Here is an 18,206-nt window from a genome sequence, read left to right on the forward strand (position 1 = left end):
AATAAACTTAGTCTGCAATGTATTTGAACATTCAATAGGTGTAATGCTTTTGTTATCTCTTTAGTTTTACAATGAACTTCAACTGGAGTGTTAATAAATACAATGAACTTCAACTGGAGTGTTAATAAACGACTTTAAGCAAACAACATTCACTTACTATGTTAGCACCTTAGCAAACTATTGTTGCATGCTCTGCATGGAGTCTGGGTGCTGCTGGATAGAAGTGCTGGAGCAGAACATGGAATGGACTGCTTGTATAAGAGTGGTAAAATCAGATATGTTAGATCCAGTCCAATCCTCATATTTTTGCCGATATCGGACCGATTTCCGATCTCAAAGATCAGATTGGGACACCCATAGTGATTTCTCTTCTTTTTCAAATATAATCTAGGCACGGTGGACGACTGGTTAGCACATCTGCCTCACAGTTCTGAGGGGTTCAAATCCCGGCCCCGGCTGTGTGGAGTTTGCATGTTCTCCCTGTGCCTGCGTGGGTTTTCTCTGGGCACTCTGGTTTCCTCCCACATCCCAAAACATGCATGGTGGGTTGATTGAGGACCCTAGATTGCCCTTAGGTGTGAATGTGCGCGCGAATGGTTGTTTCTTTACATGTGCCCTGCGATTGGCTGGCGAGCAGTTCAGGGTGTACCCCGCCTCTCGCCCGAAGATTGCTGGGATAGACTCCAGCACGCCCACGACCCTATTGAAGATAAGTGGAATGGAAGATGAATGAATGGATAATCCAGGTCCTTCCTAAACAGACCGCTTGCAAGTTCTTCACATACATTCTGGGGAATGTTGTCAAAGTATTGTGAAAATGGAGAACCTTAGCGGCTTTGTTGACGTCAGATCTCCTGGTGGTTGCCACCATAATATTGATCTCGGATTAGATATATAAACCCAGAGTGTTAGTGGCGCATGGATTTGTGTGTGTGTGTGTGTGTGTGTGTGGGGGGGGGGGGGGGGGGGGGTGGCTGTGTGTTGGTAAATAGGTCATTGTTGCATCATAGGACTACAACATTTATCTTAGTTATTGTGGTCGCCATCTTTGTTCAAATGTATTGTTTTTTTTTTTAAAAAACAGAATGAGCACTTCAAATGTTGGACTATTTGCAAACGCACAAAGTAGTGAACCTCGCCCCATCCTTGCTTGTGAACAACTGAGCCTTTCGGTGATGCTCATTTAATACCCAATCATGACACTCACCTGTTTTCAATTAACTAGTTCACCTGTGAAATATTCCAAACAGTTTTTTTTAGCATTCCTCAATTCTCCCAGTCTTTTTTTGCCCCTGTCCCAGAATTTTTGGATTGTTTTGCAGGCAGCAACTTCAAAATTAGAGAACATTTCCCAAAAAACAATAATGTTCATCACTTTGAACATTAAATATCTTGTCTTTGTAGTGTATTCATTTAAATTACAGGTTGAAAAGGATTTGCGAATCATTCTGTTTTCATTTACGTTTTACACTACGTCCCAAAATCCTTGGAATTGGGGTTTGTACTATCATGCGTGTCACATGTTTTGGAAATTAAATCCGGAAACAATCTTGCCTTTTGTAATTTTAACAATGAAAGAGTATATAGCCTATATTTTGTCATTTTGTCATAACAAATCCCCCTTTTGATCATCAATCAATCAATCAAACAAAATGAAAAATTAGTAAACAATGATATGATCGGGATAACATGTATTAAACAAACAACATTAAAAAAAATCCAGAGTTTCACAACATAATGTAGGGTTAAGAAAATCCTTCATAACCAGGTTGTAAATCAATCTAAAAAAAAAAAAAAAAAACGAGACCGAAGAATCCGAGTCCGGGTCAGTCACGTCATCCAAACAGTCAGCATGAGGAAACAGGTCAGGAATACATCGGTCGCAAGTAGCAGAGGAGTGTGTTACACGGTCAGTGGGGGCCACACGCGTATACTGGACAAACGCAGAGCCAACCATGCACAAGAAGTGCGACACAGAAAACAAGTGCAATACAGTGTAGCCAAGCCTGCCAACCGAGTCCAGTTAACCAGCTAGAAACAAGAACCTCAAGGACGGTTTGGTTAAGGTGTACCGTGGAATAATAAAGGAATCGAATGAAGTGTGATGACCAATTAGGATGTGGTAGAAGGTACAACGTGGGTTTGCGGTGGCATGAAACAACAAACATAGCAGGTCCAGTGATTTTGAGAACGTGCCACAAGAAGGGCGCAAAGAAACCAAACATTTATACTATAGGAGGTGAAATTAGTAGAGGCAGTGGCAATCGCATACAACCAAAGAAGCTCGTCATGATTGTCACATCTCACGAGGTACGAAATAGTGTCACCTGTCAAAGTGGGAGCATCAAGACGCAGTAACATAACACAGTAATTATGGCAAGTAATGCTAAAGCACAGAGAGGGGTTTGAAACCCCTGGGAGAAGTCATCATCTTCTTCTGCCTAGTTATGCAACTGTGCGCGTCAGTTCAGACAACAGATGACTGGTCGATCTTCTGCTCCTCTATAACCGATCAATATGTAGTCAGTTACGAGCACTGATTGTAGCTAAAACTGTCTACTAAAGGTTTATCGTCTTTAGAGACTATTCAGCCACGTCGAACTTCCTCTCGGCCGCGGTCAGTATTCAGCTTTATCAGGGCGGGCTTTCTGACCACCCGTTGCAGAAGGTGAAGGAGGAGGAGGAGTTGGGACCACATGAGGCACTGGAACCGTTTTGCAGTGTGACGCATGAACCCACGTAGCTTTTTCAGCAACTTTCACAGCCATGTGAGCGACCAAGAGGACTTGAAAGGGCCCAAGCCAGCGCTGAATTCTCCACATCTTTCGCTGGAAGTTCTTTATTAACACAAAGTCCCAGGTCTGATGCTGTGCAGGGGTCCATCAGCTGCTCTGGGCAGTGCTGAGAAGAGCAAATTAGTCAAAGACGTGCAGTACCTGATCGTGTTGTCTTCGCAAAGATATGTCTCCATCAGCAATCCGACATTTGGAGGCCCTGCAAAGAGGATCTCAAAGGGAGACAAATTGTGCCTAGGACGCACACGCATTCTCATATACATCAACACAATTGGTGGGCACTTAATCCAATTTAATTTAGTGTCTTCACAACATTTACTCAATTTGGCTTTCAAAATCCCATTTTCTTTGACTACTGCACCACCAGATTGAGGGTTGTAACTACAATGTGTTCTGAGGTCAAATTATAACCTATCTGATAGCTGGGTCATAACTTCATTTACAAAGTGTGTGCCATTATCGGAGGAAAGTTTTTTAGGAATTCCCCATCTGGGAGTAATTTCAGTCAATAGTTCTTTTGCCACCATGGATGTGGATGCAATGTTTTGCCGGAAATACTTAAATACATTTTAAAAACATGTTTATCATAACTAGACAGTATTTTTTTGCCTTCACAGGGTGTCAATTCTACAACAAAATCCCCTCTCTAGACACAAGGTCTATCCCATGTGCCAATTATGCATAACAAAAAACAAAAACAGACGATGAGAGAGATGTGGCTTACCATTTGCGCCCATCCAAACACTATCCACAAAAGACGCACCACACTGTCGTCAAAAAGTGCATTCAGTGGGAGTAGACAGTGAGTGAAGGTCAGTGAGAAGAAGAGGGGCAGAATGCGAGGGACGGGGTGAGAGAGGAGAGGAGAGATGGAAAGATGGAGGAGAAAGGAGCGATGCAGCCTTGGCTGCGGCATCTGACGTGCATTCCCTTAAGAGACAGGGTCAGACATGTTGGTGTGTGCTGTACATTTTAACAGAAGGGAGTAGGATGGCGTTGAGGAGAGTGACAACCTCATCATGGTGAAGAATAGGTTTACCGTCAGATTTCAAAAAGATGCGATGATGCCAGACGACGCCCAAGTCATGAACCACCCCGAAGGCATAACGAGGGTCCGTGTAGATTGTGACAGATTTACCTTCCACTAGGATTGCAACGCTGAACTGTCACATGGGGGAGGCCCAACGCACAGCAGACAGGTGAGACGAGCTTTGCTGCTGTAAGATAGAATTTACACAGTGAGAAACGCACAAAGTTAGTGGAGAATACCACATGCGACGAGAACAGCCTGTTCACAGGCGGCCACCGCGCAAAGGCACGCAGGAAGGTGCCGTGCCACTGGATCAAGTTGATGAGAGAAGTACCCCACTGGGTGAAGGAGGTCGCCATGACGCTGAAGCCAGACTGAAGTCATGTTGCCATGACGCTCATCCACAAACTGAACAAAGGGCGTGGATAAACCAGAAAGCCCAAGAGTGAGCAGGACTGCAGGGCACACTTCAGATGTACGCTTATCGCGCTGAAGTTTGCTCCGCCAGAGAAATGTGCACAAAAACACACAGCTGAGCATAAAAACACAGACAGTGCAACATAAAAAAAACACAGAGCCGCGCAAAGTCATGACTGGAGTTTGCAGCATATAACAATCCTTTTAAGCATTAAGTATCTGTTTATGTTGAAATTGTTTGAAATTCTACTATCTTTAACTTTGAATGCACACTGATAATTATCCCCAGCTAATAACTAAATTCAATCAATATTATTAGTTTGTGTAAACGTTGAGATATACTAGCCTAATGGAATCTGCCTTGTCATCAGTAAGCTACTCCCTTTCAGGTCTCGAGGCCTCATTCTCACTACTTCATAAAAACAAAACAAAACTCTTCTCGACAAACTCTAAAATATCACAGTGTCACACTAGTTAATCACCAATCCTAAAAAAAGAAGAATCTTCCACAACTTATTTTTTCCCCTGCAGCAACAGGTCATAACGCTTTGCATAAGTAATAACACGCAATAACACGATAACAAGTTGAGGAATGCTCATCAAACACCTGTTTGGAATATCCCACAGGTGAACAGGCTAATTGGGAACAGGTGGGTGCCACGATTGGGTATAAAAGGAGCTTCCCTGAATTGCTCAGTCATTGACAAGCAAAGATGGGGCGAGGTTCACCTCTTTCTGAACGAGTACGTGAGAAAATAGTCGAACAGTTTAAGGACAATGTTCCTCAATTACAATTGCAAGGAATTTAGGGATTTCATCATCTGCGGTCCATAATATCATCAAAAGGTTCAGAGAATCTGGAGAAATCAGTGCATGTAAGCGGCAAGGCCGAAAACCATTCGATCCCTCAGGCGGCACTGCATCAAAAACCGACATCAATGTGTAAAGGATATCACCACATGGGCTCAGGAACACCTCAGAAAACCAATGTCAGTAAATACAGTTCGGCGCTACATCCGTAAGTGCAACTTGAAACTCTACTATGCAAAGCAAAAGCCATTTATCAACAACACCCAGAAACCCTGCCGGCTTCTCTGGGCCCGAGCTCATCTTAGATGGACTGATACAAAGTGGAAAAGTGTTCTGTGGTCTGATGAGTCCACATTTCAAATTGTTTTTGGAAATTGTGGACGTCGTGTTCTCCGGACCAGAGAGAAAAAGAACCATCCGGACTGTTATGGACGCAAAGTTCAAAAGCCAGCACCTGTGATGGTGCGGGGCTTTGTTCGTCCCAATGGCATGGGTAACTTACACATCTGTGAAGGCACCATTAATGCAGAAAGTCACATACAGGTTTTGGAGAAACATATGCTGCCATCCAAGCAACGTCTTTTTCATGGACGCCCCTGCTTATTTCAGCAAGACAATGCCAAACCACATTCTGCACGTGTTACAACAGTATGGCTTCATAGTAAAAGAGTGCAGGTACTAGAGTGGCCTCCCTGCAGTCCAGACCTGTCTCCAATTGAAAATGTGTGGCGCATTATGAAGCGTAAAATAAGACAACGGAGACCCCGGACTGTTTAACATTGACTGTTAAACATGACCCCGTCCTAGTTTTTTTGGAACGTGTTGCAGCCATAAAATTCTAAGTTAAAGATTATTTGCTAAAAACAATAAAGTTTAGGCGGCACGGTGGCCGACTGGTTAGAGCGTCAGCCTCACAGTTCTGAGGACCCGGGTTCAATCCCCGGCCCCGCCTGTGTGGAGTTTGCATGTTCTCCCCGTGCCTGCGTGGGTTTTCTCCGGGCACTCCGGTTTCCTCCCACATCCCAAAAACATGCATTAATTGGAGACTCTAAATTGCCCGTAGGCATGACTGTGAGTGCGAATGGTTGTTTGTTTCTATGTGCCCTGCGATTGGCTGGCAACCAGTTCAGAGTGTACCCCGCCTCCTGCCCGATGACAGCTGGGATAGGCTCCAGCACGCCCGCGACCCTAGTGAGGAGAAGCGGCTCGGAAAATGGATGGATGGATGGATGGACAATAAAGTTTATCAGTTTGAACATGAAATATATTGTCTTTGTAGTGTATTCAATTAAATATAGGTTGAACATGATTTGCAAATCATTGTATTCTGTTTTTGTTTAACACAACGTCCCAACTTCATTGGAATTGGGGTTGTATTAAAAGGTGCTCTATAAATTTGCTTTGATCATTTGACAGCATTTTAAAGAAACATTGAAACAAGACTGTTAACTCTGTGAGTCCAAACAAATCATGGTTTTGAACATAGTGCTGCAAAGTGCGCATTTTCATAAAACTGATATTCTCAACCTTCACAGTAAGTAGTTAACATTTTACTTTTCACATTTCATTTAATCATATCAATGGAATTAACCATGAGTTTAACCAGGATTTTCATTTTGCTCATCCCCCAAAATAATGAACCTTAGTTTATTTTTAATTTTCTATCATCAATTAATGCATTTTAATTCTTTTTACAGAACAAATGTCTACTAGCGAGAGAGTTTCTCGAAACCTTGAAAATTTGCAAATAACCGTCCTATATTTCAGGTCATTCTTCAGTCACCTTGTCTTAGGCCCCAGGCCAAGTTATAGAATGTATCAGTACACCAAGGTTTCGGACTTGGTCTTTAGTTTTTAAAGAGAGTGACTCCAGGTATTTACTAACAGCAATCCTCTTTTCTTTATTGCCAAAAACAATTATCTCAGTTGTTGTGCTTTAATTGAAGAAACATTTGGCTCACCCAGTTATTTATGTTTTAGACAGTGACACATCTCAATTGAACTGCAGTTATCTGGAGACACTGCTAGATATAACTGTGTCATCTGCATAGCTTTGATAGTCAAAATTAAAGTTTTGAAAATTTTGACCCAAGGAAAGCATATGCAGGCTGAACGCTCGCCGATCAAGTCAACGAAATTGAAAAAAAACACCCCGACTCACCCCTCATTATTCTCGGGGACTTTAACAAAGCTAAACTCAACCACGAACTCCCTAAATACAAGCAGCACATCGACTGTCCTACCAGGGAAAATAATACTTTAGACCACTGCTACACTACGGTAAAAAACGCATACCGTGCTATACCTCTTGCAGCCCTGGGCTCGTCTGATCACTGCTTAATTCACTTAATAACGACGTACAGGCAAGAACTTAAATGTGCGAAGCCTACAGTGAAAACAGTCAAAAAGTGGACAAATGAAGCCAAGATGGAACTTCAAAGCTGTTTAGACTGCACAGACTGGAGTGTCTTTGAAAATTCAGCTGGCAGCCTGGATGAATATACGGACACTGTCACATCCTATATCAGTTTCTGTGAAGAGGTTTGTGTACCAACAAAATCATTTCGCACATTCAACAACAATAAGCCGTGGTTCACTGCTAAACTTAAGCAGCTTCGCCAAGCTAAGGAGGACGCATATCAGAGCGGGGACAGGGCCCTGTATAATCGAGCTAGAAACCAGCTGACTAAAGAAATTAACATTGCAAAGAGGATCTATACAGCAAAGTTGGAAAATAAGTTTAGCGCAAACGACTCTAAATCAGCCTGGCATGCATTCCAATCGCTGACTAATTACAAGTGACGATCCCCCCAAGCTGAGAACAATAGCACACTAGCCAACGACTTGAATACCTTCTACTGCAGATTTGAAAAGGACAGTTTCATACCACACACCCATCCGGCCGCACCCGCGACCACAATCACACCTCTGACCTCTGCGTTAACCATCCATGAACAGGATGTGAGACGCAGCTTCAAACAACAAAAGATTAACAAAGCGGCAGCCCCGGACCACGTGTCCCCATCCTGCCTCAAAGTCTGCGCGGACCAGCTCGCTCCAGTCTTCACTCAGATCTTCAACAGATCTCTGGAAATGTGCGAAGTTCCATCCTGTTTCAAACGCTCCACCATCATTCCAGTCCCCAAGAAACCTGCAATCTCGGGTCTGAATGACTACAGGCCTGTTGCTTTGACATCTGTTGTCATGAAGTCCTTTGAACGTCTCGTGCTGGACCACCTCAAGAGTGTCACAGGTCCCCTGCTGGACCCCCTGCAGTTTGCCTACCAAGCGAACAGATCTGCAGATGATGCAGTCAACATGGGACTGCACTTCATCCTAGAACACCTCGACAGTGCAGGGACCTACGCGAGGATCCTGTTCGTGGACTTCAGCTCAGCGTTCAATACCATCATCCCTGAACTCCTTTCATCCAAGCTTCTCCAGCTCAGCGTCTCACCTGCCATCTGCCAGTGGATTTACAGCTTTCTGACGGGCAGGACACAGCAGGTCAGGGTGGGGGAGGCCACCTCATCCACACGCAGCATCAGCACTGGGGCGCCCCAAAGTTGTGTCCTCTCTCCGCTGCTCTTCTCTCTCTACACGAACGACTGCACCTCAGCGAACCCGACTGTCAAACTCCTGAAGTTTGCAGATGACACCATTGTCATCGGCCTCATCAAGGACGGTGACGAGTCTGCATATCGACAGGAAGCGGAGCGGCTGGAGCTGTGGTGCGGCCGACACAACCTGGAGCTGAACACGCTCAAGACTGTAGAGATGATGGTGGACTTCAGGAGGCATCCTTTGCCACAGCTGCCCCTCACGTTGTCCAGCTGCCTTGTGTCAACCGTCGAGACCTTCAAGTTCCTGGGAATTACAATCTACCAGGACCTGAAGTGGGCGACCAACATCAACTCCGTCCTCAAAAAGGCCCAGCAGAGGATGTACTTCCTGCGGCTTCTGAGAAAGCACGGCCTGCCACCGGAGCTGCTGAGACAGTTCTACACAGCGGTCATCGAATCAGTCCTGTGTTCTTCCATCACAGTCTGGTTTGGTGCTGCTACAAAAAAGGACCAACTCCGACTGCAACGGACAATCAAAACTGCTGAAAGGATTGTCGGTACCCCCCTACCCACCCTTGAGGACTTGCACGCTGCCAGAACTAAGACAAGGGCGTGCAAAATCCTCTCGGACCCACCCCACCCCGGTCACCAGCTCTTCCAGCTCCTTCCCTCAGGTAGGCGCTACCAATCAATCCAAACTAGAACTAGTAGACATTCCAACAGCTTCTTCCCTCTTGCAATCAACTTCTTAAACAGCTAACCTATAATTCCATTACAACAAGCTGGCAATTTTTTTATTTGAGTTCGTTGTCACATTTCTGTGGGGCCAATTATGTATTACTCGTGCACTCGCTGTAGTTGTCTCGCAATGCTGCACTATTTGCATATACTGGCCACTCATGCCAGAGTAGCATCTGCTCCATTTGCACACTGATTGAGGAGTATCTGTAACATTTGCACAACCATTGTCCCAGATTATCGCACTACTCGTCACTTTAAACCGCATACACTCCTTGAAGACCGCATACACTCCTTGAAGTCTCAGCGCCCTTTGCACAATGGTCATTGCACCGGACTATTGCGATATTAGTCATTCGAACTGCTCTAAGTGCTAGAGGACTCTGCATCTTTTTGCACAATTGTTTTTTGTCAATGTCTTTATGTCTCCAAAGTGTTCTGTAAATTCTGTTGTACTAGAGCGGCTCCAACTACCGGAGAAAAATTCCTTGTGTGTTTTGGACATACTTGGCAAATAAAAATGATTCTGATTCTGAACAGGAAGGGTCCAAGAACTAACCCTTGAGGGACCCCATAGGTCATTGCCATTCAATGAGATTGAACACTTCCAATGGTTACAAAATAACTCCTTTCCTCCAAGTACAACCTGAAGTACACCATATGAAATGATCCAATTTTCAAGGAATTAAAATTTTCTTTACTGTAATTCTTTGTTTGGAGGACAACAGGTCCGTTTGGATCCTGAGGTGATAGGCCAAATCCAAAGCCCCGGCTGCATTTTATTTTTAAATAAGCATCATAAACATCAGATGGGGACTGTTACAGTTGCTGTCATTTGAGGTTGTGCTGGTTGACGAGAGCAGTTTATGCCAAGCTCAAAAGTGAGTTCTGAAAATTTTTAACCTTAAATTCGAGCTCAACCTCCAAAGCCATCTGGTGATCAGCTCACATGTTTTATTCACACCATTGCAGTATAGGTAAAGAGAGGGATTTGATGATCAAGTTACCTCCTAGTCTTAAGGACAGTGAAATTGTACCTGAAAGTATTGTGCTACCTCTGAGCCTTCACCACACTTTGTCTCAGTTGAAACAGTGGTGTAAGTGAATGCGAATATAAATGACTTTATAATACTTTCCAAACAATTACTCATCGTATAATAATTTTTTTCATCCGTGATTATTTATTTTTACTACGGCACCTGCATTTTGAGTTTTTTTGTGTCTGCTATTCCCAGATAACCTAACCTGGTGACAGTGACTTCCATTCTCCCATAACACACAGCCACACAAGCAGTGTATTATGTCAAGTGTCTTTCCTCTAACCTAACCAGACTGTATGGATACAGAATGCCTGTTTTACCTTAATCCACCATGTTTAAAGACAACGTGCTTTGTTAGATAAATAGTCTGTTTTGACACAGTATCTTTGCCTCATTGTTTTAACCTTCATAGTGCATGTATCATGACGTGTGTCTTTCATTAACGTACATTTGTAATAGTCAGAACAATACAGTGTTGGCCAGTCGAATACGGTGCATTTTGCTCCAGTCCACCATTCTGACCTTTTATTTCCTGACACACGCACTTACACACACTTTCACTCAGTGTTGCAGCAGTGTTTCCTGCACACTCACTAACACTGCACATGAGCAGCATGAACATGTAGACACATAGGTCCTCGTCAGCTGGTGGCAAACAATTTGGATTTCTGCGAATGTATTTTGATCGACCATGAGCAGAATTGCCGGTACATCTCTTTTTGATAAGAAAGAACCCACTACTAAACATTTTTCAGAATTGATACTAGTTATTAAGACCTCTGGAACGTGTAGTGGACATTACTGCATTGTGCAAGTTGTCATAATGTTGTGGCGTATGTAGTGATATACAGTTGCAGGAAAACCATTGTGAAACTGTAGTTCTACATAAAATCTGACCTGATTTTCATCTAAGTCACTTTTCTTAAACTAAGACCACACAAACAATTATATGTTTTCATGTTTTTACTGAACACAACATGTAACCGTCCGAGTGCAGGTGGAAAAAGTATGTGAAAAAGTATGTAATAACTGTTTGAGCCTCCTTTGGCAGCAAAAACCTCCACCAAACTTTTCCTGTAGTAATAGATCAGACCTGCACAACGGTCAGGGGGAATTACTTTACAAAAACTGTTTCATTTCAATAATATTCTTGGGATTTCTGGTGTGAACCAGCTCTCTTGAGGTCATGCCACAGTATCTCTATCGGGTTAAGGCAAGGACTCTGAAGGGGCAACTCCGAAAGGTGTCAAAAAAAAATTAGTATCCAGCAAATGTCAAAATGATGGATGGCTGGAAGTGTGCCTGTAGTGACGTCATCACTTGGTGCCAGAAGCGTGTCGGAAGTGACGTCATCATTTGTTGCCGGAAGTGTGTCAAATGTGATATCATCGCCCGTTGCCGGAAGTGTGTCGATAGTGACGTCATTGTTTGTTGTCGTGAGCTGACCGGAAGTGAGGTCATTGTTTGTTGCCGGGAATATAGCCTGGAAACCAGAAGTGACGTTAGCGGATGTGACGCCATCGGTTGTTGCCGGAAGTTGTATTGTTTCCGGAAATCATGACTGGAAATCGGAAGTGACATTGGCGGATGTGACACCATCCGTTGTTGTAGCCGGAAGTGCGGAATGTGTGAAATGTTTCAACATGTCCAGAAATATTTAGAACAAGTCCGAGACTTGTCTTGACCTCCCCCACCCACCATAAATGCCACAACTCTCTTGCCTCCAAGCGAGGCCCTCAAGTGAGCCCCCAAGCGGGTCCCCTCCCCCCACACTTCCAGTCACAGCCTAACAAATTCTCAACATCTGACAATTCGTGTCAGAAAGATTAATTTTATTCCTGGGTTTAGTCCTTTTTTCTCACAACATCTGAGAGGGGTCCACCTATGTCAATAAAGTATTGTCAGCTAGAAAATTTGAGATGATGTATTTGCTACTGTTTATAAGAACAGAGTACATGGCTGGAAAGTATTGTAGTTTCTAAAGGATGACTTCCCATCAACATAAGTAGAGGAATCCCCTGTGATTTGTATCACTCAGTTTTCTATGCTCAACACGGCATGGCAAGAAGCCTCCTGTAATCTTATGGATGCTAATTGGAAATGTGACTAATACAATGTAAGAAATGTAGAGGTGCAGGTGTGTGCTCTGTTTACATGTTGCTATAGGGATAGACGATGACATTACTGTGACAGTTCATGACTGAACATTTCTCGACATGTCTGTAGTGGAGTTGAGGCGATTATATTTACGGTGGCTTCTAAGAATATATGTTTGACAAAAGTGAGGAAAAAGGACTTCACCAAGGAATATTAATCTTTCTGAGACGAATCCTCAGATGTTGAGAATGTGTTAGGCTGTGACTGGAAGTGTGGGGGGAGGGGACCCGCTTGGGGGCTCACTTGAGGGCCTCGCTTGGAGGCAAGAGAGTTGTGGCATTTATGGTGGGTGGGGGAGGTCAAGACAAGTCTCGGACTTGTTCTAAATATGTCTGGACATGTTGAAACATTTCATACCGTCCGCACTTCTGGCTACAACAACCGATGACGTCACATCAGCCAACGTCACTTCCGATTTCCAGTCAAGATTTCCGGCAACAACCGATGGCGTCACATCCGCTAACGGCACTTCTGGTTCCCGGGCTATATTCCCGGCAACAAACAATGACCTCACTTCTGGCCAGCTCACGACAACAAACAATGATGTCACTACCGACACACTTCCGGCAACGGGCGATGACGTCACCTCCGGCACACGTCCGGCAACAAAAAATTATGTCACTTCCGGAACACTTCTGCCAACAAGTGATGATGACACTTCTCAATCTGGCAATCTGAAGAACGAGTCTGGGTTTGACGCTTGCCAGGAGAACGGTACTTGTCTGACTGCATTGTGCCAAGTGTAAAGTTTGGTGGAGGGGTGATTATGGTGTGGGGTTGTTTTTCAAGAGCTGGGTTTGGCCCCATAGTTCCAGATAAAGGAACTCTGAATGCTTCAGCATACCAAGAGCTGTTGGACAATTCCATGCTTTCACCTTTGTGGGAACAGTTTGGAGCTGGCCCCTTCCTCTTCCAACATCACTGTGCACCAGTGCACAAAGCAAAGTCCATAAACACATTAATGACAAGAGTCTGGTATGGGTGAATTTGACTGGCCTGCAAAGAGTCCTGATCTTAACCCGATAGAGGACCTTTGGGATGGATTTGAGCGGAGACTGAGAGCCAAGTTTTCTTGTCCAACATCTGTCTGTGACCTCACAAATGCGCTTCTGGAAGAACAGTCAAAAATTCCCATAAACACACTCCTAAAGCTTGTGGAAACCCTTCACAGAAGTGTTGAAGCTGTTATAGCTGCAAAGGGTGGACTGACGTCAAATTGAACCCTATGTATTAGGAATGGGGTGTCATTTAAGTCCATATGTGAGTTAAGGCAGGTGAGCAAATACTTTTGGCAATATAGTGTATGTGGGAAAATGTGTTATGGTCCGATGTAACCAAGGTTGAACCCTTTGGCCATAATTCCAGAAGTTATGTTTGGTGCAAACGCAATAAAAAGAACACCATACCTATAGTGACCTACATGGTTGTAAACAACCTGTTTTACCATGAACTGATGAACATCAAGGCTGTTAGAGATACCTTTGTCACCCTTTCCCGTTTCAGGCAAGTCCACAATTAGTTGTAGGTAATCTGAGAGCACTTCTTTGTAACATTAACATTAGGCACTGCTTCTCGAGAATACCAAAAGCAAAACTGTGTGATTTTTATTGGGCATGGCAGCTTTAACTAGACTTTTCACCGATCTGATACAGCTTTATCGGTATCGGCCGATAATAAGCATTTTATGCTAATCGGCTGATCAGCTTTAATGTCATGAATCACCAATCCGATCAATCACATCATTGATCAGCTCCGCAAAAGCATTTACTCCACGTCGCCATCGTGTACAGTATATTTGAATCCAAAAGCTAGTTTATTTTTAGCCTTGTCACTTTAAAAAAAACATGTCGGCGGTGTGGGACGGACAACACGTCTGAGACAGACGACACCTAATGCCTGGATCAGACTACAAGACAAATTTGGTCTTTCACGATTGCACTATGTCAAACTACTTCAATAAAATCTTGTATTCCGATACCACCACATCCCGTCTTTTACGATCACCGGGCTTTATTGTCAACTCAAACGCGACCGGATACACACTACATTCATTACCATGGCGACGACAACAATGCATCACGCCGTGTGTATTATAAGAACGAAATGGGGGAAAACGTGATGGTCACCGGTGCTCGGGAGAGGACTTTACTTCAAGGATTGCTTTAGGTATGTTCACATACTTCTAATACAATACAGCTCGCAAGCAGGCAACAAAACGTTATGTAGCCTAGCAAGCCAGTGCTAGCACTAACGATCGTACGTAAACATGCCACCATTCTCTCGAATCATGCGCTAAGGTTTTGGTATGTATGAAGTAATTTAATTTCAATAAAGTAATTAACCATAATTTCTTGTGTATAATCTGCATTTCTTCACCCAAAAACTGTCAAAAGTTAATAGTGCGCATTATACATAGGTATAGGGGGAAAAGACTTTCCCATTTTATAAATGTATGCCGCCAAGGAGAGGTTATGGAAAAAGCTGTATACTTTCATTCCAATATGCCACCGTCCGCCCCCTAGAGGTTATGAACAAGTTGTACACTTTCATTATTGTATGCCACCGCCACCTAGAGGTTAGGAAACAGGTGTAGCCTACGCTTTCATTCCAATATGACAGGGGTACATATGACTGCATATATGTACAATTGTGCTCATAAGTTTACATACCCAGGCAGAATTTGTGAAATATTTATTTATTTATTTATTTATTTTTTAAATACGACTGATGTTATGTTTTGTATAATGATAATGCTTTTCTGAAATGCTTGACAGTTTAATTTGAATCCCATTAAAATAAAATGAAATGTGTTTCGCCTGGACCTTCATGTTTTCTTTAAAGAATTGTACACATCTTACAAATTCTGTCTGGGTAATCAAACATCTGAGCACAACTGTGTGTTTTCTAATTTACTAAATAAAAGTAGGGCTGTGAATTTCAAAATTAGAGCAAGTAAATAAAAATAAAGCTATGTGTTCAAATAAAGTGCTTATAAACAAACAAACTACAGATAATACTTTGGGGGTACGTATTATACATGGGTGCGCGTTATACATGAGAAATTACGGTAATTACAGTAAGTTAGCACCCATTATTTCTGTCATGTGGTAATGTTGATTTGACCTGAATGATTAGAATACATGACTTGAATAGAGAATACTTTTGAAGATACTCAGTATACAGTACACACGTAGATACATTAAATGAACAAGTCATTTAAATAGACACATTACTCCATCTTGTGATCCGATCGTTGATCGGTTATTGTTTTTTTTTTTTTTAAACTCTGTGATCGGCTCCAAAAATCCTGATCGTGTAAAGCCTAGCTTTAACCAACACCTCCATTCTCATCACATTAATTAGACTCTTGTTTGGCTGGTTCCTGTCTATGATTCGCTCTTGGAGACGTCATTAGCCAAGGGGGTTCTCATAATTTTTCTACCCTGCACTGTGAATGTTGACATGGTGTGTCCAATAAAAACATGAAAACATATAATAGTTTGGTAGTAGTTTAAGAAAACTGGGTTTTTATATTGTTGTGACTTAGATGATGATCAGAGCATAATATTTATTGACCAATTTATGCAGAAATGGATGTAATTTTAAAGGGTTCACATACTTTTCCGATAACTGTATAGTGACTGTCTTTTTGTTGTTGTTGTTTTGCACAGAAGCTATTCCAATCCCACCCAAATGTTTTGTTCACAAAACTGCTTGCTCATAATTGTTAAATAACTATATTGTCTTCACGTTCTTCACAAATCTCTGTTGCAGGATACCCTTCAGCAGTTAATTTTGATGCCTCTTCCAAACATTCTCTGCATTGCCAGGGATCCCTTATCAGGTAACACACACGTACACACTCTCACTTACTCCACTCATCATTATCGGGTAATACTCTCATCATACACCCAGTTGTTGATATTGATTTTATACATATTTATATTACATTAAAACTGGTTCCACTAAGTTGTACAATTTGATTACTTTTAGTTCAGAATGTATTTTTGCATTTCCATTGTAAAATGTCATGAAGGTAAACTAAATGAATTATGTACCTTTTGGTGCCCTTCATTTACTTAAAGGTTGGCGCTAGACACATTGCCTTCCAGTAAGAGTACTCACCAGTGAATTGTCACTACCATCACTTAAAAGACAGGAGAACACAAAGTGTGAATTTAGAACAAAGCTTTCTTTTTCTTCTTTAATGATACAGGCATTTTAAAAACTAGTATGAATTTTTGGTCATTCAGTTTGATCTCTCTTAAACGGCAACATTATTCTTGAATGGAGAATGTTGCCGTTTACCATTTACTATGACAAGGAGGCGCAGGCGAAATGAGAATGGGAAGACGGTCTTTTCTGCTAGTGTCAATATTTTTAAAATGCTAGAAACAAAACTTATCACGACACTGACGATTCAGCAATGCAATTTTGGAGCTTCTAAATTATCTAAGGGCCAACGTGGAGCCAGTCATATATACCAAATCTTGTTTAAACTCTGCATTACCTTGCCTCTGGGTCTTTTCACACACTGCAACAATTGTCTGGTGCTAACATCTTCCATCTTCTTTTTTTTTTTGTGGGGTGGGGGGGGGGTTTAAACACAACGTTATGCAAGATGGGCCCTTAGACAAGTCAAATAAAACAAAACATGGCTTTTATGTGGTTGCTAGCTTAACCAGCAAGTGCTAGTGATATATATATATTTTCTGCAATGCAGTACTATCTTTTTCTGCCATTAAAACTTCCAATTCCCTCACTTCAAACTTCCTTTTGCACTTACGATTGTCTCCCAAATGTTGCTTGGTCAAAATTATCAGTGCTAATTGAAAAGGAAAACCTTCTTTTAAATATAGCATTCTTGACCACCTTTACATCAACGGTTCACGTTGGCCTGTCACAATAACAATTTTTTAAACACGATATGTTTTCCCAAAAACTATCGCTATAAACGATAATGTTGTTTTTTATACCTCCGAAATCATGAAAAAGAAGGCCCGCCCTTTATAGTTTATTTTATTTTGTTGCTTGAAATCAGCATTGTTGTTCATATTATATTGTTGTTGTTATTATAATTTCCTTTCTTGTTTCTCTATTACATTTTTTCTTTACTCTGTGATATGGATCTCCCTGGGTCTGAAATAAAGAATAAAGAGCTTCAAGACTAACCTGGTTTACAGGGAGTCTTCCATTCCGATTCTAATCGGTTTAGAAGCCCAAACCTAATGAAAATGCTCCATATAAACACCTCAATTGGAATAAACAGGCAGAATCCGAATGGAATTTCATTTGAGTTCACAGGGGCGGAATATTCCTTTTGGCAAAGCGATCAGAAGTAAATTTTCGCCATTCTAAATAGAGCCGGCAAAAGGTCTGTCTGCGCATGCTTCGCCTTGACGTAAATCCACGTTGATGTCATCGTTTACGCACAGCGTAAATATGGTGGCTCCTGATGGAGCTTGTATGGGACGGAGATCTTGTTTTTAACTACTTATAAGTTGTTTTTATCAAGCGTTTTTTTAAATTTTTTTAAATCAGCGTATAAATACAATCCCATTTCCTGTGCTGAATAGACGACAGATCTCCTTCTTGATAAATGACGAAGAGCGCTTGTCACACGTTTCTTATTAAATTAATTGCACGTGTACACCTG

At 42.3% G+C, this 18,206-nt stretch overlaps 1 protein-coding gene across 4 annotated transcripts in view; it reads left to right on the plus strand.

The window, feature by feature from the left end:
* The window catches only part of ccdc88c (coiled-coil domain containing 88C), a 127,070-nt gene that overhangs the window by 20,402 nt on the left and 88,462 nt on the right, over positions 1-18,206 (plus strand). For all 4 annotated transcript variants that reach the window (XM_061793688.1, XM_061793689.1, XM_061793691.1 and 1 more), the window contains one exon: positions 16,325-16,394. In XM_061793688.1, coding sequence (XP_061649672.1) covers positions 16,325-16,394 — 70 coding nt within the window. The remainder of the gene's footprint in view (positions 1-16,324; positions 16,395-18,206) is intronic.

Source organism: Phyllopteryx taeniolatus, chromosome 13 (genome assembly GCF_024500385.1).
Source record: "Phyllopteryx taeniolatus isolate TA_2022b chromosome 13, UOR_Ptae_1.2, whole genome shotgun sequence".
NCBI classification, from domain to species: Eukaryota; Metazoa; Chordata; class Actinopteri; order Syngnathiformes; family Syngnathidae; genus Phyllopteryx; species Phyllopteryx taeniolatus.